The sequence below is a fragment of the Macaca nemestrina genome, chromosome 6 (genome assembly GCF_043159975.1).
Source record: "Macaca nemestrina isolate mMacNem1 chromosome 6, mMacNem.hap1, whole genome shotgun sequence".
In the NCBI taxonomy this organism is placed as follows: domain Eukaryota; kingdom Metazoa; phylum Chordata; class Mammalia; order Primates; family Cercopithecidae; genus Macaca; species Macaca nemestrina.
In genome coordinates this window covers 105,634,536-105,658,991 of record NC_092130.1, presented here as the reverse complement: position 1 = coordinate 105,658,991, position 24,456 = coordinate 105,634,536, and the positions used below count along the sequence as shown (strand labels likewise).

General features: G+C 44.6%; 1 protein-coding gene across 1 annotated transcript in view; it reads left to right on the top strand.

The window, feature by feature from the left end:
* The first annotated feature begins 1,692 nt into the window (after positions 1–1,692).
* The window catches only part of NAI (NLR family apoptosis inhibitory protein), a 54,269-nt gene continuing 31,505 nt past the window's right edge, over positions 1,693–24,456 (top strand). Inside the window, exons 1-6 of the mRNA XM_071098833.1 lie at positions 1,693–1,787; positions 13,032–13,602; positions 14,575–14,674; positions 20,750–20,831; positions 22,427–22,478; positions 22,748–22,867. Of these exons, the coding sequence (XP_070954934.1) occupies positions 22,469–22,478; positions 22,748–22,867 (130 nt within the window). The 5' untranslated portion in view covers positions 1,693–1,787; positions 13,032–13,602; positions 14,575–14,674; positions 20,750–20,831; positions 22,427–22,468. The remainder of the gene's footprint in view (positions 1,788–13,031; positions 13,603–14,574; positions 14,675–20,749; positions 20,832–22,426; positions 22,479–22,747; positions 22,868–24,456) is intronic.

Sequence of the window (24,456 nt, the reverse complement as noted above, 5' to 3'; positions counted from 1 at the left end):
ATTCCATGCCTTTTGACAAGTGTTCTGTACCCATGCCACGGCCACCACAATCAAGAGAGAACATCTTCATCATTCCAGAAGGGCTCCTTTGCGGTCAGTATTCCTGAGGAGTTCCAGCCGCCGGTGACGTTGATCTGTTTTCTGTCACTGTAGATGAGATTTGTCTGTTATATACAATTTTTAAAAATTAAATATGTATGGCTTCTTTTGCTTAGCATGATGTTTTTGAGCTTATTCATTTGTTGCATATATCAATACTTTGCTTCTTTTTACCACCTGTATTTCATTTATGGATACTTTGTTTATCCATGTGTTTATCCCCAGTGGACACTGGGCTGTTTTTGATTTTTTGGTTATTATTATGAATAAAGTTGCTATGAACATTATTGTATAAATCTTTGTGTGTTCATGTGTTTTCATTTTTCTTGGGTAAATATGTAGGAATAGGCCGGACGCGGTGGCTCACGCCTGTAATCCCAGTACTTTGAGAGGCCAAGGCGGACGGATCACAAGGTCAGGAGATCAAGACCATCCTGGCCAACATGGTGAAACCCCATCTCTACTAAAATACAAAAAAAATTACCTGGGTGTGGTGTTGCGCACCTGTAGTCCCAGCTACTTGGGAGGCTGAGGCAGGGTAATTGCTTGAACTCAGGAGGTGGAAATTACAGTGAGTCAAGATCATGCCAGTGCACCCCAGCCTGGCAATAGAGCAAGACTCCATCTCAAAAAAAGCAAAAACAAACAAACAAACAAAAAATTCTAGTCTGTATGGCAGCATAACATCAGGTAAAAGTACAGACTAGCCAGATCACCTGGTTAACCTTAACCTCTATGTGCTTGAGTTTCCTTATCTGTAATATGGAGATATAGCAATAGCTGATTTGGACTGTTAAAGGAATTAAGTGGACACATTAAAGTGCTTAGAATTGTCCCTGGCAAGTAGTAGGCTGCAATATTGTGATATAATAAATATATATATTTGATCTTCATCCAGTTCCTGGCACGGATCTCCAGAAACCCTTGTAATTTCCTGAGTGACAGGGGTGATAGAAACATCTTTTATTAGAATACTTGGTCTTGGTTCCTGACACAAGAGCTTCTAAGGCCTTTGGAATCTCCAGATGATAAGAGTGTATGACAATGAGCTAACTGGTGGCTGGGATCCTTTAGACAACTTCAGGATGGCGGCTATGCCCTGAAAGACTAAGGCATGATTGGAGGTCTGGGACTTGCAGCCCCACCCCTTGACCTCCAGAGAGGGTAAAAGGGCTGGAGATTGACTAACCACCAATGGCCAGTAATTTAACCAATCATGCCTAAGTGATGGCACCTCCATTAAAAAATAAACCGCAGGTTTGGAGAGCTTTTGGTTTGGTTAACCCTAACAGGCGATGCACCTCAAACTGCAAGAAGCCAAAAGGTCCTGTGTTCACCTGGGACCCTTCTGGACCTTGCCCTGTGTACCTCTTCAACTGCCTGTTCATCTGTATCCTTTACAATAAATCAGTAAACATAAGTACAGTTTCTGAGTTCTGTAAGCCATTATAAGAAATGATCAAAACTGGGATTTTCCTTTCGGAAGCCCCTCTCTCTCGCAAGAGAGAGAGCTGTTCTCCTTTTTCTTTTGCTTGTTAAACCTCCGCTCCTAAACCCACTCCTCGTGTGTATCTGTGTCCTTAACCTTCTTGGTGTGAGACGACGAACCCCGGGTACTGACCCCAGGCAACAATGCCACTTCATATTGGGGACTTCGTCTGGGATTCCAAGGTGCATTCATTGGAAAGGTGAGTAGAGGAGCAGACCTCAACTCTGTCCTTTGATTTCGAGGCTCTTGGCCTCCATTTTAGAATCAGACCAAACCAAATACTGGGCCCCCTTCTGCTTCTGTGAATGGGAAAACTGCCTTCAACAATTAGCCGTTTAAAAATGATGAGCGTGCCTGCCGGCCTTACAAGTCTCGGGGGGCAGGCTTGCTGGGGAGAACATGGAGAACCCCCAAGTACCCACGGGCTGCTGGGCATATTGGCCATGTTTGAACCAGTTTCCTTTCACGGAGGACCAAGCCGTCGTGTGGGGCTGAAGAGGTCCTGGAGCAACGGAGGATTTCTGGCTGGGGCTACCTCCTGGTGCCATCCGAAGGCCTCTGGACTCACCCCAGCCTCCGACCACTCTAAGGAGTGTCGGCAACAGGACCTCCAACTTTCCTATCATAATTCCCTCATTTCCTGTCCACGACCACCGTGTCTCCTATCCTCCCTCTGTATGCAGTGCTGCGGGAGTTTTACAGTGCAGGGACGTAATCTTGTTAGGCAAGAACAAGGAATGCTGTAGTAACCGGGGATATAGCACAGGGGCAGGCTGTTGTGATTTTCTAGGAACAGAGGGTCTCCTCCCCCACCACAGTGAGCATCACTCTCTGCCCTTGCTCTGGAAAGCACATGGCATGTCAAGGTCACTCTGCCCTTTGTCATAGTAAGATTCAGGTGGGGTGACCAACCTTCCCCATCGCACTATGTAAACGTCACACCTGGTCAAACCAACCTGTGGGCTGTAGGCAAATCAGACACCGCCTCCTCAGGCCTGCCTATAAAATCGGGTGCAGTCCACCGCGGGCCGGATTTTCCTTTCGGAAGCCCCTCAGAAGGGAGAGATCTGTTCTCATTGTTCTTTCTTTTGCCTATTAAACCTCTGCTCCTAAACTCCCCCAACCCCTAAGAAAGAAATTATTGAACCTGAGGGGGTTGCAGATGCCCTTGATTTGTAGTGAACTTGGACAGAAGTGTGGGTACCCTGGGCTCCTAATAGTTGTGGCTGGCATCCGAAGTAGGGGGCAGTCTTGGGGGCTGAGCCCCTAACCCGTGGGGTCTGCACTAACTCTGGTTACTTAGCATCAGAATTGAGTAAAATTGTAGGACACTCAGCTGCTGTCTGCGGAGAATTGGTTGGTGGAAAACTCATATATTTGATGTCAGAAATGTGAGTAGAGAAATGGTTTTTCCTTTATAGACTCTATGTAAATTTTAATTCTTTTTTTTGGTAATACACAATATTACTGATTCTTAAAAGTATAAACCCAGGAAAATTAAGAAAATAGGAATGTCAAGTCCAACAGAGCTTAAAGGTAAAATAAATAAATAAATAAAACAGAAATGGGACCAGTAGCACAGAATGTTTTAACACATTCTTGGAAAGTAGAAACTAAACGGACTAGTAGTCATGAAGGAAGCAGCCCAAGGAAACCGCTTCCTGAGTATGGAGTCTCCTCCTATGAGAGACTATCTGCCCTATGGAGAAGCTTGGAGTAACCGTGGACATGATGCCAGGTAGGAAGGAGCGCTGGAGTGACATGAAGGGCTGAAAATTGAGGGACTAATTGGAAGCCTGTGCGTGGGACAGTCAGCTCCCCCTACCCCATGATCAGAATATTTGACACACAAGTGTTTACCCTGGGGCAAAAAAATTAAAGAAGTCTTCCCTGCTGCCCCCAAAATTGAACACATGACTTTCTCTTAGCTGACCTAGAGAACCAGTGTGGGCAAAGTTGACACTATGAAAATAACAGAAAAGAAAGAGCTGTGGGAAATTTTAATTGCTGAAATTTTAAACTACGATTGGAGAGCTGGAATATAAAGGAGAGGACAGCTGGGTGTGGTGGCTCACATCTGTAATCCCAGCATTTTGGGAGGCTGAGGCCGGCAGACCACTTGAGCCCAGGAGTGCGAGACCAGCCTGGGCAACGTGGTGAGTCCCCCATCTCTACACGAAATACAATTAAAAATTAGCTGGGCATGGTAGCACATGTCTGTAGTCCCAGCAACTTGGAAGGCTGAGGTGGGAGGATCACTTGAGCCCAGGAGGTGGTGGCTGCAGTGAGCTGTGATTGTGCCATTGCATTCCAGCCTGGATGACAGAGCAAGACCCTTAGAAAGTAGGAAAATAATATATGGGGGAAAAAAAGTGATCAATTAATTTCTCACCTAAACAGTGGGAATACCAAAAGAGTAAAAAGAGAGTAACAGACAGTAGGAAGTTACCAAAGAAATAATAGAAGGTAATTTCCCAGGCTTGATGGGAGACCCAAGAGTTCAGATTGAAAAGGCCCATTGAATACCCAGCCCAATGAACGTAGAGAGATCTACACTTAGGAGAAAAGATCCTAAAAGCTACCAGAAAGATAGAAACTGTTGCTATAACAGAAATAAGACACTAGCACCTTAACTGTTAACCAATCTCAACAAACTAGAAGAAAGTCCGGGTGTGGTGGTTCATGCCTATAATCCTAGCACTTTGGGAGGTCGAGATAGGAGGATCGCTTCAGTCTGGGAGCTTGAGGCTGCAGTGAGCTAGGATCGTGCCACTGCACTCCAGCCTGGGCGACAGAGTGAGACACTGTCTCAAAAACAACAGAAACAAAAAAACTAGAATAAAATACTTCTGGTGTGAGACTCCGTAGGTTTCATTACTCCCCTTGGGTCCTGATTGGATCCTGTTGACTCAAGACCTTAGAGCATTTACTGTTAACATCTATGACTGCGCAATTTGTTTTGCGTTTCAGTTCCTTAAATATTTTCTCACTGCCTCCTATTAAAGGAGGAACAGAGCATTTGTACTTCAGCCTCCTACTTTCCTTCCCCTGGCCAGCATTCTCCTCCATTAGACTAAAACTGTAGATAAACCTCAGGTAAGTAAGTTACCATCTGTGGCAAAGGTGATTTTCTTCTACACCTAAACCTATGGCCCCTTCTTTGTCTTGCTATTATTTCTCTCTTTGGAGGCAGGATGGTATGGAGGAAACAGGACAGACACTGGAGTCACACAGACTTGGATTTAAATCCTAGCTCCATGGCACAGTTACCTCAGTGGCACTCTTAGCACTGTAGTCAAAGAATATTAGACCTGGAAAGGGCCTTGGAAATTACTTCTCCTCCCCCAGAAACAGCCTCTAGACTGGCATGATTGACCACCAAACTTTGTTATGTCAGACAGGATCAATGTCTGCTGGTCTGCTGCAACCCTGTACTCATTCATCTCTGGGGAGGCCTGAAGCCTTGGTGCTGTTCCTTGGCCAAACCTAAATGAAATGTACTAGTCAGTGATTAATAGAGTCTTGTGCTGGGGTGGGAGACAGATCAGGGAGCAGCCTGTTTCTTGTTTCTTTCTTTCTTTTTGGAGATGAAATCTCATTGGCTTTGAACTTCTGGGCTCAAGTGATCCTCCCACTTCAGCCTCCCAAGTAGCTGGGATTACAGGTGCATGCCACTGCCCCAGCTTGACTATACCAGCTTGTTCCTGATTTTGAGCCCTGGTATGCAAGCTAGTGTTGGCTACCTCATCAGAGGAGTATAAAAGAGCCTCAGATGAGGTTATGGTTCTCCTGAGACCAAGGTGTCTTGCATGTATCTAGCTGGTTCATTACTTAAAGATGAAGCACATTTTCCACATCCTTTGTGTCTGCAAAAGGACCCTAGGAACTGGGCCTGGTGTTTCACTTGCCTTTTGGTTTGTTGGAGGTTGTTTTTTTTTTTTTTTTTTTTTTTTTTTAATCTATCCTTTACCTTTATTAAAGCCTTAGGTGAGTATACTATGCAGAGTCCTCTGAGTCTTTTCAATTATCCAAACCTGTGTAATTGATGACGAGGGTACTGTGAATAGGATCATTAAATTTTTGTTTGTTTGTTTTTGAGACAGGGTCTTACTCTGTCGCCCAAGTTGAGTGCAGTGTCTCGATCATGGCTATATAGCCTCAACCTCCTAGGCTCAAGAGATCCTCGCACCTCAGCCTCCCGAGTAGCTGGGTCTACGGCACACATCATCACAGCTGCCTAACTTTAAGCAAAATTATTTTTTTGTAGAGATGGAGTCTCACCATGTTGCCTGGGCTGGTCTCAAACTCCTGGGCTCAAGTGATTTGCCTGCCTCGGCCTCCTAAAGTGATGGGATTATGGTGTGAGCAGCTGCGCCGGGCCCAAGATTTTTGTTTTGTTTTGTTTTGTTTTTCAAGACAGGGTCTCACGCTGTTGCCCAGGCTGTAGTGCAGTGGCACTGAAGCCTGAAACCTCTGCCTCCTGGGTTCAACCAATTCTTATGCCTCAGCCACCCGAGTAGCTGGGATTACAGGCATTGCACCACCACACCTGGTTAATTTGTTTGTATTTTTATTAGAGATGGGGTTTCGCCATGTTGGCCCGGCTGGTCTTGAACTCCTGAACTCAAGTGATCTGCCCGTCCCAGCCTCCCAAAGTGCTGGGATTACAGGTGTGAGCCACTGCACCTGGCCCCCCAGTTTTTTACTTTATAATTTAAATGATAGCTAAGGCTTTGGGAGAAAGATGAAAAGTGGGGAAGATTTAGAGCCACCGGTGCCAGGCTGGTTGCTGGGGAATCCCTGTTTGAATTTGCTGAAGTGCTACAACTCTCAATGGGAAGAAAGGGATGGCAATGGAACTTGAATGTGGTTGATGCAGAGCAAGAGGAAATAGTTAAATAGATTTAAAAAGAAATCCAGACACAGAGGAAGTCAGCCAAGAATCCAGTTCCCTAGCTGGTTAGGCTGCTTTGGCAAAAATGAAAGTAACTAAAAAAGAGCCCTGCGTTGCCAAATCCACCAAGTTCCTTCTGTAAAGGGAAGGAACATGATGCCAAAGGGGAGTTGGGCAGATATTTCTTCTAATGGGAATGTGACCCTCATCTGGTAGATAATTACCAAAGAAACTACAGTGGGAGGGCATCAAGAGACAACTGAAACAGGGAACTACACAAGAGTTAAGTTGCCTGTGGGCTGACAGAGCTTCCTGCAGAACCACTGCTGGACATGATATACATGAATGACAAAGGAGCTCTTTTCCTTGTATTAGGTACTGCCAAATGTACCTTCAAATGAATGTACATGTACACAAGGTGTGCTTGGTCTTCATTAGCTGAATTCGTTGAAGATCTTCAATTAGCTGCAGCTTTTGCCGGAATGTGGTTAGCTGGGCAAATTCCAAATCAGTTGAGCTGGACAAAGGTGGGAGTAAATAAAACACATCTTGTAAGGGGGAACTGCCCAATTACACCCATAATTATTAGATGAAATACTCCCTAGAGGTGACTGAAACATTGAGAATGCAAGCAAGCACATTGGGATTGGTTCTGTGATGAAACTAAGGTATCCCTTAATTTTATCTCTTTGACTTAAGTGATGATTGATGCTGTGATAAGAGGACCTCCACCTTTGTGGACTTTTTGTGTGACCCTACTACTGGGGAAGCAGGATGAAGTGAGAGGCTGTTGAAGACTTACTAGCTCCTTTGCTCCAAATTGTGCTGAATGATGAACAGATTAATATCATTCAAAAGAAAGGAGGCCAGGTGTCATGGCTCACACCTGTAATCCCAGCACTTTGAGAGAGGCTGAGGCAGGAGGATCGCTTCAGCCTAGGAATCTGAGGCTGCAGTGAGCTAGAATCATGCCACTGCACTTGTACTACAGCCTTGGCAACAGAGTGAACCCTTGTCTCTTAAAAAAAAAAAAAAAAAGGAAAGGGCTGGGCATGGTGGCTCATGCCTGTAATCCCAGCACTTTGGGAGGCCAAGGCAGGCGGATCACCTGAGGTCAGGAGTTTGAGACCAGCCTGGCCAACATGGTGAAACCCTGTCTCTACTAAAAATAAAAAAAATTAGCCGGGCATGGTGGCATATGCCTGTAATCCCAACTACTCAGGAGGCTGAGGCAGGAGAATTGCTTGAACCTGGAAAGCGGAGGTTGCAGTGAGTCAAAATTGCACGACTGCACTCCAGCCTGGGTGACAGAGCGAGACTCCATCTCACTTTGTTGCCTAGGCTGGTTTCAAATTTCTGGGCTCAAGCAATCCTCCCGCGTTAGCCTCCCAAAGTGCTGGGATTACAGGTGTGAGCCACTGTGCCCTGCCAAGATTTCTAATGTATCCTAGTCTTGATGAATTAAACAAATAAACCTTTAGGATGATGCAAAAGCAGAATCTACAGTTGCTTTAGAGCAGTGTGGTGTAAAGAAAAGGGTGGCAGAGTTTCTCGGTGCTATGGGACCTAAGGACATTTACATTGGTGTGGATAAAATGCCCGGAGTGGTGAAAAACTTTGTTGTCATCATTGGAGCATGGTGCATAATGTATTGTTATACCTGCTAATAGAAAATTAAAGGGCAATTAACTTAATTAGTTTAATATGACAATGCAACTGTAAGTTTAAGAGTGGAAAATGGGCCAGGTGTGGTGGCTTATGCCTGTAATCCCAGCACTTTAGGAGGTTGTGGTGGGAGGATCACTTGAGCCCAGGAATTTGAGACTAGCCTGGGCAACATAGGGAGACCCCCCCGAACACCCTCCACACCCCGTCTCTATAAAAAATGGTGGTGTGCTCCTGTAGTACCAGCTACTTGGGAAGCTGAGGTGGGAGGATCGCTTCAGCCTATGAGGTTGAGGCTGCAATGGATGGTGATCAAGCCATTGCACTCCAGCCTAGGTGACAGAGCGCGACCCTGTCTCAAGAAAAAAAAAAGTGAAAAATGTCCATACAAAAACTTGTACACTAATGTGCACAGCAGTATTTATAATAGCCAAAAAGTATAAACAATCCACGTATCCACTGGGTTGAGGAATAAAATATGGTATATATAATAATAAAATGTGGTATATCCACATAATGAAATATCATTTGACAATGAAAAGGAATATGAAGTACTAAAACATTACAACATGGATGAATTTGGCTTCCTTTTTTTGTTGTTCTTTTTATTTTATTTTTTAAGCACCTCTACCAACATGAACATTTTGCTAAGTGAAAGCAACCAGACACAAAGGACCACGTATTGTTTGATTCAATCTATATGAAATGTCCCCAGTAGGCAAATCTATAGAGACAAAAAATAGCATAGTAGTTGCGTAGGGGTAGGAGGGTAATGGGAAAAATGGAAAGCAACTGCTAATGGGCATAGCGTTTCTTTCTAGGGGGATGAAAATGTTCTACAATTGATTGTGGTGATGGTTCTGCTTGTTTATGAATACGCTGAAATCTATTGAACTGTACATTGTATTTACTTATTTTAGAGACAGAGCCTCACTCTGTTTCCCAGACTGGAGTATAGTAGTGCGATAGTAGCTCTCTACAGTTTCATACTCCTGGGCTCAAGAGATCCTTCCACCTCAGCCTCCCGAGTAGTTAGGACTACAGGCACGTGCCACCGTGCCCAGCTAAGTTTTCATTTTCTTTTTAAAAAAATTTTTTAGAGACAGGGTCTAGCTATGTTGCCCAGGCTCATCTCAACTCCTGGCCTCAAGCAATCCTCCCACCTTGGCCTCCAAAGCACTGGGGTTATAGATATGAGTCACCACACCCTGAGTTGTTCATTTTAAATGGGTGAATTTTATGATGGGTGAATTACATTTCTTTCTTTTTTTTTTGAGATGGAATTTCACTCTTGTCACCTAGGCTGGAGTTCAGTGGTATGATCTTGGCTCACCGCAACCTCCGCCTCCTGGGTTCAAACAATTCTCCTGCCTCGGCCTCCTGAGTAGCTGAGATTATAGGCATGCACCACCATGCCCAGGTTTTTCTTTTTCTTTTTCTTTTTCTTTGTATTATTAGTAGAGATGGGGTTTCACCATGTTGGCCAGGCTAGTCTTAAACTCCTGGCCTCAGCCTCCAAAGTGCTGGGATTATAGGCGTGAGTCACTATGGCTGGCCCCGAGTAGCTGGGACTACAAGCACGCGCCACCACCCCCGGCTAATTTTTTTGTTTGTTTCTTTGTATTTGTAGTAGAGATGGGGTTTTGCCATGTTGGCCGGGCTGGTCTCAAACATCTGACTTCAGGTGATTCACCCACCTTGGCCTCCTGAAGTGCTGAGATTACAGGCATGAGGCACTACTCCCAGTGAATTATATTTCAATATAATTCAATGATGCAATATAATTGCGTAATTGTTGTCATTTCTCCCTGATGTATTATTGGAATGGATATGACATCTGAATGGGGATGCCTTTGAGGAAAGAGATTTCATAAAATGAACAGTGTGTGGCATAATTGTGGCTTACTATAACCTTGAATTCTTGGGCTCAAGTGATCCTCCTGCCTCCACTCCCCGAGTAGCTGTGCCACCACATCTGGCTAATTTTTGAAATTTTTTGTAGAGACAAGGGTCTCACTAAGTTGCCTAAACTGGCCTCAAACTCCTAGCCACAAACAATCCTCCTACCTTGGCCTCCCAAAATGCTGGAATTACAGGTGTGAACCACCACACCAGGCCACTTACTTTCTATTTGATTCCTATTTCAGAAGAAAATCGTAACCAATTTGCATTTGTGTGAAAAGGCCACCAATGTACATTTAAGGTGCTCCCACAGGACATTTAAATTCTCTTGCTTATTGCTACAACGTAATGAGGAACAACTTAGATTTGATTTCACTGGAAAATAATGTATCTTTTTTTTTTTTTTTTTGAGACGGAGTCTCGCTGTGTCACCCAGGCTGGAGTGCAGTGGCGCGATCTCGGCTCACTGCAAGCTCCGCCTCCCGGGTTCACGCCATTCTCCTGCCTCAGTCTCCGAGTAGCTGGGACTACAGGCGCCCGCCACCACGCCCGGCTAGTTTTTTGTATTTTTAGTAGAGACGGGGTTTCACCATGTTAGCCAGGATGGTCTTGATCTCCTGACCTCGTGATCCACCCGCCTCGGCCTCCCAAAGTGCTGGGATTACAGGCTTGAGCCACCGCGCCTGGCCTTTTTTTTTTTTTTTGAAATGGAGTCTTACTCTGTTGCCCAGGCTGGAGTGCAATGGGAAGATATCGGCTCACTGCAACCTCCGCCTCCTGGGTTCAAGTGATTCTCTCGCCTCAGCCTCCCAAGTAGGTGGGATTACAGGCACCCACCATCATGCCCGGCTAATTTTTTATATTTTTGTAGAGGCAGGGTTTCACCATGTTGGCCAGGCTGGTCTTGAACTCCTGACCTCAGGTGATCTGCCCACCTCGGCCTCCCAAAGTGCTGGGATTACGGGCATGAGCCACTGCACCTGGCTAATACTATGTCTTATTATATTGATGATATAATGTTAATCTCTCAATCCAAATATCCAGCTAAGACTGAATTGGAAGTGCTTGTTAATCATGTAACTACCAGGGAGGGGCTGATTACCTGGCTAAAATGCAAGGCTTAGTATAAATGGTAAAATTCTTAGAAATTACTTGGGCTAGGCTGGATGTGGTGGCTCATGCCTGTAATCCCAGTGTGGGAGCCGAAGTGCCACTGCACTTCAGCCTGGGCGACAAGGACAAGAGTGGGAGGCCAAGGCAGGCGGATCACTTGAGGTCAGGAGTTGGAGACCGGCCTGGCCAACATGGTGAAACCCCGTCTCTACTAAAAATACAGAAATTAGCCGGGTTTGGTGGCATCTGTCTGAAATCCCAGCTACTCAGGAGGCTGAGGCAGAAGAATTGCTTGAACCCGGGAGGCAGAGGTTGCAGTGAGTCAAGATCTCGCCACTGCACTCCAGCCTGGGTGATAGAGTGAGACTCTGTCTCAAAAAAAAAAAAGGAAAGAAAGTACTTGGGCTAGAGCCACTAGAAACATTTCCCAAACATCCAAAATTAAGTTGCTAGCTACAAGACAGAGGAAAAGGCACAAAAATTGGTTCAATTTCTTGGTTCCTGGAGAAATCACCTACCACATTTGGGAATTTTATCAACCCTTATTCTCAAAGTTAAGATGGAATGGGGAGCTAATTTATATGGAGCTTTGAAAAATGAACAAATGTCAGACTCTTTGGGAACTTCGAAGAGATTCCTTTGGGGCCATAGCACCTCAGTGTTCAAATGATGTTAGCAGTGTCGGCAACCGACTCACGCTCATGGAGCTTCTTACCAAACCTGTGACTGCCCCTCAGGGATGGTCATGGGGATTTGGGACTAGAAAGTTACCTGAGGCTTCTGGCAGGTATATGTCCTCTGAAAAACAGTCATTGGCCTGTTACTGGGCTTTAATGGGCTGCTTCTATAATGGAAGGATATAAAATTATTTTGAGATCTGAAAACCCAGGACAGAGAACATTCTGGGAGAGAACCAGGACCCTGACAATATGAAGGACTTCATTTCACCATTCTCCAGAGCAATTTGGTGACATATATAAAAATCTTGAAAAATATACATATGACTTGACTCGAATTCTCTTGAAACTTTGTTGTGAGGAAAAAATAATGACTGGAAAAACACTTTTTGTTATAGGATACTCAGTTATCCTATAACATTTGTTTATACAGAGAAAAATGGCAACAGCCTGAATGTCTTAAATGAGGAGATTCATGAAGCCATTAAGGAGTAATTTGCAGATATGTATTTATTAATGTGATATTATATATATACACACACACGGAGAATATATATATAGAGAGAGATTACATATATATGCATATATATAAAGAGACACATGTAGAGAGATGGGATCTTGCTGTGTTGCCCAGGCTGGTCAAACTCCTGGCCTTAAGCAGTCCTCCCACCTTGGCCTCCCAAAGCACTGGGATTACAGGCATGAGCCATCTCCCCTGGCTATAATTATAGTGGGACATCTGCAGCTTTGGCACAGAGCACTGGGACTTCAAACTGAACACAAAATAATGATTTTTAAAAACTGAGTAATTTGATCAAATCATTGCTGCCAGGCTATCCAATTTTGTGTATGTTTTTCTTTAATGTAAATGGTAAGTATATGCTCGTGTTACCACATTGTGTCCATAGCTAATGTCTGGAAAGCTACGTGAATGGAGGCAGATTGGTGTCTGTCCTGTTGGTTGCTAGATCCCCAGTGCCTAGCACAGTACCTGATATATAGGAAGTGCTTAGTAAATAGTTGTTGATTAAGTAGACAAATACTGATGTTTCATAATTTTCCCAACAATTTCTCTTTTGCGTTGAAATTTCAGGCATTCCTTTAATTCCTGGTTTCTTCAGAAACAGTGGGAAATGCTCTTCTAAGAAAAATCTTACTCTAAGGGATCAACCTGCTTTATTTCCCTTTTCAGAAAATGGCCACCCAGCAGGAAGCCTCTGATGAGAGGATCTCCCAGTTTGATTACGATTTTCTGCCAGAGCTGTCTGCTCTTCTGGGCATAGATGCAGTTCAGCTGGCAAAGGAAATGGAAGAAGATGAGCAGAAAGTGCAGGCAAAAATGCGGAAAGGCTACAACTCTCAAATGCGCAGTGAAGCAAAAAGGTTAAAGACTTTTGTGACCTATGAACCGTACAGCTCATGGACACCGCAGGAGATGGCGGCCGCTGGGTTTTACTTCACTGGGGTAAAAGCTGGGGTTCAGTGCTTCTGCTGTAGCCTCATCCTCTTTGGTGCCAGCCTCAGGAGACTCCCCATAGAAGACCACAAGAAGTTTCATCCAGACTGTGGGTTCCTTCTGAACAAGGATGTTGGTAACATTGCCAAGTACGACATAAGGGTGAAGAATCTGAGGAGCAGGCTGAGAGGAGGTAAAATGAGGTACCAAGAAGAAGAGGCTAGACTTGGATCCTTCAGGCACTGGCCATTTTACGCCCAAGGGATATCCCCACGTGTGCTCTCAGAGGCTGGTTTTGTCTTTACAGGTACCTTGAAATTATTCTCTGAAGTGTTTCTCTGGCGTTTTAAGTTTAGGTTTCATTTTTCAATTGCTTTTGCAATATTTGGCTAAACTTTCTTCCCTGGTTAAATGTGTTATATTAGGCATAAGGTCTAGTTTATCAAAATTCAACGTCAATGTTTTTATTTTTGCTCATTTTATATTTAGTACAGCCTGTGTTAATTTGCCAAATATACATAAAATAAGAAAGTTACTTCTCCTTAAACTTGGACCTTAGAAAATACTGGCTGTATTCTTAAGGCCCTGAAAAGATTAAATAACTCATGTGGTCATCCTGATATCAGTCTCCTCACCCATCCTCCCTCTACTGCTCTTACATGATCTTTCTTTGATTCTTCTCATTGCTGCAGTATTGGAGGGTTTTGTTTGTTTGTCCTAGCCCTGCCCTAGGGGTTATGATACATAAATGAGAATTCTTACAATAACAATGATCATTTACTGAGTACTGTACCTACTTTATGCTAGGCATAGAGTGAGTACTAATTCCTATCCAATGAATTTACCTCTTTCTCTCCCATTTCACAGCTGAGTTCATGGAGGCTCAGAGAGTTTACGAAACATGCCTATGTTTCTGCTGAAATGTCATGGCAAAGCTAAAACATAGGTTTTCTAATTGCACATTACTTCAGCTGGTCCTGGTGTTAGTCGGCTTCCTTATCACTTTGACCCTGAGAGCTCAAAGAGCAACATACCAGCTCTGGGAGGCAGCTGGGGAAGGATATTGAGTTACACAGCTTAGGGTTCTGTACCTGGAGTGCGGCCGTGGTGGAGGGGCCCATTTCCGGTGGTGGGACTGTGGATGGAGACTCAGGCCAATAAGATCGGGAGTGCACAGGCACCCTGGAGCATGTCTTGCTCCTGCACAAAACAATCAACTCTGTGTACATACCCTCTGGTGCCACTGCCAGGCAATCTAAATATTTTCCTTCATATATAGGTAAACAGGACACGGTACAGTGTTTTTGCTGTGGTGGATGTTTAGGAAATTGGGAAGAAGGAGATGATCCTTGAAAGGAACATGCCAAATGGTTCCCCAAGTAAGTAGATAATTTTTGCTTAAATTTTTCTTTCTTTCTTTTTTTTGAGACAGAGTCTTGCTCTGCCACCCAGGCTGGAGTGCAGTGGCGTGACTTCAGCTCGCTGCAACTTCTGCCTCCCAGGTTCAAGTGATTCTCCTGCCTCAGCCTTCTGAGTAGCTGGGATTATAGGTGCACACCACCAAGATAGGCTAATTTTTGTATTTTTAGCCCCTTAAGATTTTTAATTTGTAGATTTCCTCTTTATCCATCTCTTTTTTCTTGTCGCTTATTTGTTAAAGAAGCCATGTAATCTGTCCTGTAAAATTCCGTCTACTCTAGATTTAGCAAATGTGTTCCTCTGGCATCATCTAACATGTTCCTCTACCTTCTGCATTTCCAGGAACCTGACACTTGGATCTAGCAGTCTGGTCAGACTCAGACTCTATTTTCTTTCTCCTTCCTTCCTTCCTTCCTTCCTTCCTTCCTTCCTTCCTTCCTTCCTTCCTTCCTTCCTTCCTTCCTTCCTTCCTTCCTTCCTTCTCTTTCTTCCTCTCTCTCTCTCTCTTTCTCTCTTTCTTTCTTTTGACAGTCTCACTCTGTTGCCCAGGCTTGAGTGCAGCAGTACCATCTTGGCTCACTGCAACCTCTACCTCCTGGGTTCAAGTGATTCTCCTTCCTTACCCACCCAGGTCTGGGATTACAGGTGCATGCCGCCACACCTGGCTAATTTTTGTATTTTTAGTAGAGATGGGTTTTCTCCATATTGGTGAGGCTGGTCTCAAACTCCTGACCTCAGGCAGTCCACCTGCCTTGGCCTCCCAAAGTGCTGGGATTATAGGCGTGAGCCACTGTGCCTAGCCTCAGATTCTATTTTCTTTAACAAATATTTGTCACACATGTACTACATGCAAAGTTGTTGGTTGGATGCTAAATTAACCACAAACCTGGGCACAGTTATTTACATTTATAAGTCATCTTGCACATGGACAGCCATGCCCACAAAAGTGAATGGAGGCCCAGCACAGTGGCTCATGCCTGTAATCCCAGCACTTTGGGAGGCCAAGGCATGTGGATCATTTGAGGTCAGTAGTTCGAGACCAGCCTGGCCAACATGGTGAAACCCTGTCTCTATTAAAAATATAAAAATTGGCCAGGCGTGGTGGCAGGCATCTGTAATCCTAGCTACTTGGGAGGCTGAGGCAGGAGAACTGCTTAAGCCCGGGAGGCAGAGGTTGCAGTGAGCTGAGATCGCACCACTGCACTCCAGCCTGGTCAACAGAGCAAGACTCCATCTCAAAAAAAAAATGGTTGGGCACTGTGGCTCATGCCTGTGATCCCAGCACTTTAGGAGGCCAAGGCGGGCAAATCACTTGAGGCTAGAGTTCAAGTGCTGAACTCTTCTCTCCCCTCTCTCCTCTCCCATCTCCCCTCTCCCCTGGCCAACATGGTGAAACCCCATCTCTACTAAAAATACAAATATTAGCTGAGCGTGGTGGTGCGTGCCTGTAGTCCTAGCTACTTGGGAGGCTGAGGCAGGAAATTGCTTGAACCCGGGAGGCAGAGGATGCAGTGAGCTGAGATCACACCACTGTGCTGCAGCCTGGGCAACAGGGTGAGACTCCATCTCAAAAGAAAAAAAAGGGAATGGATATCTTTGATATGTTTTGATATGTTATGTGGGAAAGCAATATGCACAATAAGTGCAGTATGAGACTTTGAAAATGTTTAAGACCACTAAACTGTACATGGAGTTGTTTGAAAATACATAGAAGGCCGGGCGCGGTGGCTCAAGCCTGTAATCCCAGCACTTTGGGAGGCCGAGATGGGCGGATCACGAGGTCAGGAGATCGAGACCATCCTGGCTAACACGGTGAAACCCCGTCTCTACTAAAAAATACAAAAAACTAGCTGGGCGTGGTGGCGGGCGCCTGTAGTCCCAGCTACACGGGAGGCTGAGGCAGGAGAATGGCGTGAACCCGGGAGACGGACCTTGCAGTGAGCTGAGATCTGGCCACTGCACTCCAGCCCGGGCGACAGAGCAAGACTCCGTCTCAAAAAAAAAAAAAAAAAAGAAAATACATAGAAAAACTTATGAAAATATATAAACCAAACTGTAGATACTTCTGGATCTGGATTTGTCAGGGGGTGAAGTAGTGACAGATTTTCACATTTATTTTGTTCATTGCTGTCTTGTTTAAATTTTTGGAAACAAGTATATATTACTTTTGCAGTTGAAAAGAAAGTGAGGAGATTAGGAGGGAGGAAGTAAACAAGGGAGAAGAGGGGAAAGAGAGGCAGGAAGAGGAGAAAGTTAGACAAGCAGACGAGATGGTTATAGGGACGAATGAAGCTAGAATTTTGAAATCATTTGATAGTCACTCTGGCTCCTTGACGAATCAAAACAGCCCCCCAGGCAGTCCTTGTCCGAGCTGACAGTGCGCCATTTATGCGTATGTAACAGTGAACAGCAGCCCTGGCTGAAGCACAAGCCACTGCTCGTGGGCACCTGTCTCAGCTCGGACCTCAGCTCAGGCTTCACTTAGCCTCAGGGTCACTGTGTTTAGTGTCGCTGGGTTATACACTGGACAAGTGCCAGTGGCACCATTCACACATTATCACATTATCATGTGACTAGCACCTACTAGAGCCACACATCCTGTCTGGAGGGTCCTTCATGTGCCTTCTCTAACATAGGACGGAGGGTAAGGTAATAAGCACAGGGAGGGGAGACAGCAGTCCAGCAACCACTCCTAGAGCAGGAAGGAGCTCAGGCTGTCATACAAGGGCAGGGGGTAGTGCAGAGGCTTAGGAGATAGAGCCAGGCTTGAATCTGCGGCTACCTGACTACCAGACCCTAGACAAGGGACTGACCTTGTCTGAATCTCATATGTAAAATGCAGTGTCAACCTAAAAAAAAAAAATTAGAGAAAGGTATCCCCAAATATGTCAAATTTATTCAGGAATAAGACAAGAGGGTTATGATTTGGAATGCACTATGGTAAACCCCAGGCACGTGCAGTGAGGGTAAAGGGAAGTTTTCTTGGCAAAAGGGAGAGGTTCACATAAGCTCCTTAGAAACAGAGTTCATAGCAGTGCATGGTAGCTCATATGGGTAATCACAGCTATGTGGGAGGCTGAGGCGGGAGGGTTGTTGGAGGCCAGGAGTTTGAGAACAGCCTGGGCAATATGACAAGGCTCCAGTTTCTTGAGAGAGAGAGAGAGAAGAGAGGGGAGAGGCGAGAGGGGCAAAGAGAATTCCTTGGTTCTGAAGGCTCAAAGCCAGAGTTGTTGTGTGTTCATTGGTGGAGATGCCATTCCTGGGCAGGTGTTCTTTTGAGAGCATCTCATCTCATCTTATCTTATCTGAATTGCTGCAGTCCTAAAGAATGTGCAGTAATAAACCTTGTCATAGAAATATGTGCATACATGCAAGCAATGCAAAGCAGGAGATGTGTGACAGGCGTGAAGGGATTTTTATGGGATTCTTAGAAAGTCTTTGGAACCGGCCGGGCACGGTGGCTCAAGCCTGTAATCCCAGCACTTTGGGAGGCCGAGACGGGCGAATCACGAGGTCAGGAGATCGAGACCATCCTGGTTAACACGGTGAAACCTCGTCTCTACTAAAAATACAAAAAACTAGCCGGGCGAGGTGGCGGGTGCCTGTAGTCCCAGCTACTCGGGAGACTGAGGCAGGAGAATGGCGTAAACCTGGGAGGCGGAGCTGCAGTGAGCTGAGATCTGGCCACTGTACTCCAACCTGGGCGGCAGAGCGAGACTCCGTCTCAAAAAAAAAAAAAAAAAAAAAAAAAGAAAGTCTTTGGAACCGTTCCTATCTTGGACATGTAAACCTGAACCCCATTCCTTCGCGCCTTCCAAGCCCTATTTTGTATGGGTCTGACAAAAGTGATTTCATCTTGGTATCTGCAACTTCCACAGCAGATAATAATATACAGCTTGTCTGGTGGCTGTAAGGATGAGAAAAAAAGTATATGGATCAAATGCTTTGTAAAAATTACCATGTATAATGTGAGGATGACTGATGACCAACTGTTTTGCCTTTCATTTGTTTGTCATCATAAGCATATGGTCAGTCAATAAAATTTAAGAGCTGGAATTAGAGCAAGAATCCCCAAGTTTCTTGCTGGTTACTCTGTTTTTAGCTTTTTGGGCTTTAATTTGTTGCTTCTTTTATAAACTCTCAACAAAATGAGTATACCCTAACACTTTTTAAAATGTGGCACTCCATAAATGTAAGCTGATTTTATGGTAATTTTTTAAGGTACTGAGTTCCTCCTCAATCCATATAAATCATGAGAACAGGGAAACACCCCGTGCATTGTGTACCATATGGATTATGTGCAGACTTAGGGCAATCTTTGGAAAGATTTTTACACCTGAAAACTGGGGACCCTGGCTGCCTATCACATAGAATCGTGACCCTGGGGAAATATACAGATCATCTGATGGCATCCATGTTCTCCTGTGATTTATTTAAGAGAATGATGGCAAGGTTGGTCACACCCCACTGGTGGAAGAGCGGGGACTAATGCTCCAGCCTTTGGGTTCACAACCCATTCTTTGCTACAGCACCATAGAAAGAAAACTGAAATTCGAATTAGAGGGATTTTTTTTTTTTTTTTGAGACAGAGTCTCGCTCTGTCGCCCAGGCTAGAGTGTAGTGGTGCAATCATGACTCACTGCAAACTCTGCTTCCCAGGTTCAAGTGATCCTCCTGCCTCAGCCTCTCAAGTAGCTGGGATTACAGGTGGCTGCCACCATGCCTGGCTAATTTTTGTATTTTTAGTAGAGATGGGCTTTCACCATGTTGACCAGGCTGGTCTCGAACTCCTGGCCTCAAGCAATCCACCTGCCTCAGCCTCCAAAAGTGCTGGGATTATAGGCATGATCCCCCATGCCCAGCTGAATTGGAGGAATTTTTTAAAGTTAATTTTAAAACTGCTTCTCTTTTATGGGAAATGAATGTGTTTTTAAAATGGTATTCAATATGCTCTTTTTTAAAAAAATCAAAACTTATAAATTAACATCCATTACTTTTTCTTTTCTTTTTTATTTATTTTTTTTTTGATACAGAGTCTTGCTCTGTTGCCCAGGCTAGCATGCAGGGGCATGATTTTGGCTCACTGTAACCTCCACCTCCCAGGTTCAAGCGATTCTCCTGCCTCAGCCTCCTGAGTAGCTGGGATTACAGGCACCTGCCACCACAGCCAGCTAATCTTTGTACTTTTAGTAGAGACAGGGTTTCATCATCTTGGCCAGGCTGGTCTCGAACTCCTGATCTCGTGATCCACCTGCCTCAGCCTCCCGAAGTGCTGGGATTCCAGGTGTGAGCCATCATGCCTGGTGCCTAATATACATTACTTTCTAATGCATGGTAATTTTTTGTTCGGTAGATAAATATATTATTGTTATTTTAAAAAGATTTTTTGTGTTTATTTTTGAGACTGGGTCTCAGTCTGTTGCCCAGGCTGGAGTGCAGCAGCCTGATCGTGGCTCAGTGCAGCCTCTACCTCCCCAGGCTCAGGTGATCCTCCCCGCTCAGCCTCCCGAGTATCTGGTACAACAGAGGTGTGGCACCATGCCCGGCTAATTTTTGTATTTTTTGTAGAGATGGGGTTTCGCCATGTTGCCCAGGCTAGTGTTGAACTCCTGGATTTGAGCCACTGCATCTGGCCTATTATTTTAAATGTAGTTCTCTTTACTGCCAGTAGCTTTCATATAACCCCAGGTACTAGATTTAGTCACCACTGCTTAATTCCAAAAATCAAAAGCTCCATCCTATATTTACTGTAAATCAGTCTCTTTGATTGTACTGTATATTTTATTTCAAGAAAAAAGTTAATCTGAAGATTTAATTTTAAATAACTACATATGTTGTCACTAATAGAAATAAAAAATAATTATATGAGAATAATGGTAATTCTCCTAAGTAAGTTTTGTGGTAAATTTTTGGGCAATTTTATTGAAGTATAATAAAATTCAACAATTCAGTATGTTTTTATAAATGTTCATCGTGATATAGGACAGCTCTATCACAGTATTGGGGTAAATTTTAATTATATTCATTAATTACAGATGTGAATTTCTTCAAAGTAAGAAATCCTCAGAGGAAATTGCCCAGTATATTCAAAGCTACAAGGGATTTGTTGACATAACGGTAATGTAGAACAGCAATTTTTTTTCTCAAGTCTTTGGATTACCTACAAATGTCTGACTCAGAAGGGCGTAGGCATTCTTTTTATGTCATGGGTTTGATTTCTTTCTTCCTTTCTCCTTTCATTCCCCTGGCTCCCATCTTCAAAGTGAAAAAATATCACATTCACTTGCTGACCTAGAGCCTTTTTCTTTTTCCAGAGCTGGCTTCTGATGGGCTCTGCTTGCCTTCCTGATAGTCTTCCCCTCTATGAATGAATCCACTTGTCCCAGCTTCCCTCTGCTGCCCCATCTGCACGCTTGCTATGATCTCCTGACCTATGCGCTGTCACCCACAGTGGGCCGCAGAGCTGGCTCTTCCCCACTGGCTAACTATCCTGTATCAGTACCAATTTCCTACTGGAGAGTGATGGGAAATGGAATCCAAACTGGCTTAAATAAAAATGAGAATGTATTGATTAACATGACTCAGAAGACCAGAACTCTAGAGAGAACATGGCCAGACAGTGGGGGAAGAGAGGTGTTTCCCCAAAAAGAAATTGGATGCAGCTTTCCCAGAAGAGTCAGTTGCTCAATATATAATACCCTGATGAATTTAGATACCATTCTATGTCTCTTACTTCCTCATTCGTCAAAGTACATCTGTGATATCTAAATGCAAGTCTGTTTTCAAGGTCAGTTTCTGGAAACAGTGACCCTGAGAAGGCTTCCTACTGAGTAGGCATAAACATTCACAGCTTGCATGCATGCGTGTGTGTGTGTGTGTGTGTGTGTGTGTGTGTGTGTTTGCTTGCTTGCACTGCATAAAAACAATTGCAACATCAACAGAAATCAAAATTAAAGGGATAATTCTCCTACGACCCTGCTGTTCCAGCCAATGAAACTCTTCATTCTGGGGAAAAGTTCCTTCAGTTCTTGTTCACAGATAGGTATATACTTCATAAGTCGAACAATCAGGCCAGGCGCAGTAGCTCACGCCTGTAATCCCAGCACTTTGGGAGGCCGAGTTGGGCAGATCTCTTGAGATCAGGTGTTCGAGACCAACCTCAAGACTTCCAACATGGGCCGGGCGCGATGGCTCACACCTGTAATCCCAGCACTTTGGGAGGCCAAGATGGACAGATCACGAGGTCAGGAGATCGAGACCATCCTGGCTAACATGGTGAAACCCCATCTCTACTAAAAATACAAAAAATTAGCCGGGCGTGGTGGCGGGTGCCTGTAGTCCCAGCCACTCGGGAGGCTGAGGCAGGGGAATGGTGTGAATCCGGGAGGCGGAGCTTGCAGTGAGCCAAGGTCACGCCACTGCAGTCCAGCCTGGGCAACAGAGCAAGACTCTGTCTCCAAAAAAAAAAAAAAAAACTTCAACATGGTGTCTGTCTCTACTAAAAATACACACACAAAAAAATTAGCTGGGTGTGGTGGCACATGCCTGTACTACTCGGGAGGTTGAGGCAGGGGAATCACCTGAACCCAGGAGGCGGAGGTTGCAGTGAGACGAGAATGTGCCACTGCACTTCAGCCTGGGCAACAGAGTGCGACTCTGCCTAAAAAAAAAAAAAAAAAAAAGACAACAACTTGAATTTTAATTTCCCTCAGGCAGAACATTTTGTGAATTCCTGGGTCCAGAGAGAATTACCTATGGCATCAGGTAAAACCTCAAACATTTTCCAAAGGCTTTGCTTGTTTAGTTCTTCTTTTGATTTTTTTGTCCCTATCTCTTTTTGTCTTTTCTCCCCCATTTGTTCTGAAGCACACTCTAGACATCATTCCATCTGTAACTGTGAAGGGACAACTTGAACACTGATACTTGCAATATCAAAGCCTACTGGTCTCTTTAATTTGTGCCGCAGCAATAGAGACATAGAAAAAAAAAAAAGACTAAAGCCTGCTGGTCTCACTCTGTGCTTTTTATTCAAGCTTATTGCAATGACAGCATCTTTGCTTACGAAGAACTACGGCTGGACTCTTTTAAGGACTGGCCCTGGGAGTCAGCTGTGGGAGCTGCAGCACTGGCCAAAGCAGGTCTTTTCTACACAGGTGAGTCAGTAGGTTGTGACCACTTGCTTGCTTAACCTTTAATTCCCACATACACTTGATGCTTCTGGGCTTGCATTTAGCTACACTCAGCAATCTCCACTAGCTTCAGCATTTCTTTTTCTTTTCTTTTCTTTTTGCCTTGGAGACAGAGTCTCGCTCTGTTGCTGGAGTGCAGTGGCACAATCTCGGCTCACTGCAACCTCTGCCTCCCAGGTTCAAGTGATTCTCCTGCCTCAGCCTCTGGAGTAGCTGGAACCACAGGCGTGTGCCACCATACCCAGCTACTTTTTTGTATTTTTGTATTTTTAGTAGAGACGGGGTTTCACTGTACTAGTCAGAATGGTCTCGATCTCCTGATCTCGTGATCCGCCCACCTTGGCCTCCCAATGCTGGGATTACGGGCGTGAGCCACCGCGCCAGGCCTCGCTTCAGCATTTCTTATAGATTCTTTTTCTTTTCTTTCTATTTTTAGAAACATGGTCACCCAGGCTGGAGGGCAGTGGTGAGATCATGGCTCACTGCAGCCTCAACCTCCTGGGCTCAAGCAATCCTCCTGCCTTGGCCTCCCAAAATGCTGGGATTACATGTGTGAGCCACTGCACCTGACACAGATCCCTTTTCTTTCCTGCATCATAAATCCTCTCCCAGTTTTCTATTCCTCCCTTAGGTGGTAAACCTTCACATTTGAAACCTTAAGGTCTGGACTAACAATGAATACAAGTATTCTATTTGTGATCATCATCGTGTCTTTTCTTTCTACACGTTACTCTCCTCACCTCTTGTCCCCTGACAAGGTGCTCCTAGAAACTGTCACAGGACACTTCTGCTTATATTTCTTTAATCAGAACTTAATTGGATGGGCCAGGTATGGTGGCTCACACCTGTAATCCCAGCACTTTGGGAGGCCGAGGTGGGTGGATCACCTGAGGTCAGGAGTTCGAGACCAGCCTGGCCAATATGGTGAAACTCCGTCTCTACTAAAAATAAAAAGAATTAGCCAGACATGGTGGTGGGCGCCTGTAATCCCAGCTACTTGGGAGGCTGAGGCAGGAGAATCATTTGAACCTGGGAGATGGAGGTTGCAGTGAGTTGAGATCATGCCATTGCACTCCAGCCTGGGCAACAAGAGTGAAACTCCGTCTCAAAAAAAAAAAAAAAAAAAAAAAAGAATTTAGTCAGATGGAGATGACCATACCTAGCTATAAGAGGAGCTGGGAAACCTAATCTTTTTCCTGGGTGGCAATATGCCCAGCTGAAAATTGGAATTTCTATTAGTATGGAAGGATTTGAGATAGTAAGAACATGGATAGCAATCTTTGCCACATTCTGCCTGCAGGAGAAACTCAGGGAATTCATTTTCATGATTCCTAAACATGCAGCGTCTTCCACCAGATTGTGACATTTTCTCTTTAGCTGCTGGTCATTAGGAAGCACCTCTGCAGTCCACAAATGATGGGCTGGTTCCTCTCAGCTAAATCTCTACCTGAGATACACGATGATCAGGGAAACGTTCCTGGGTACTTTGCTGGTCTTGCTCAGACCAAACACATGCATAAGTTACAGTGGAGGTTAATGCAGATCTTTAACTG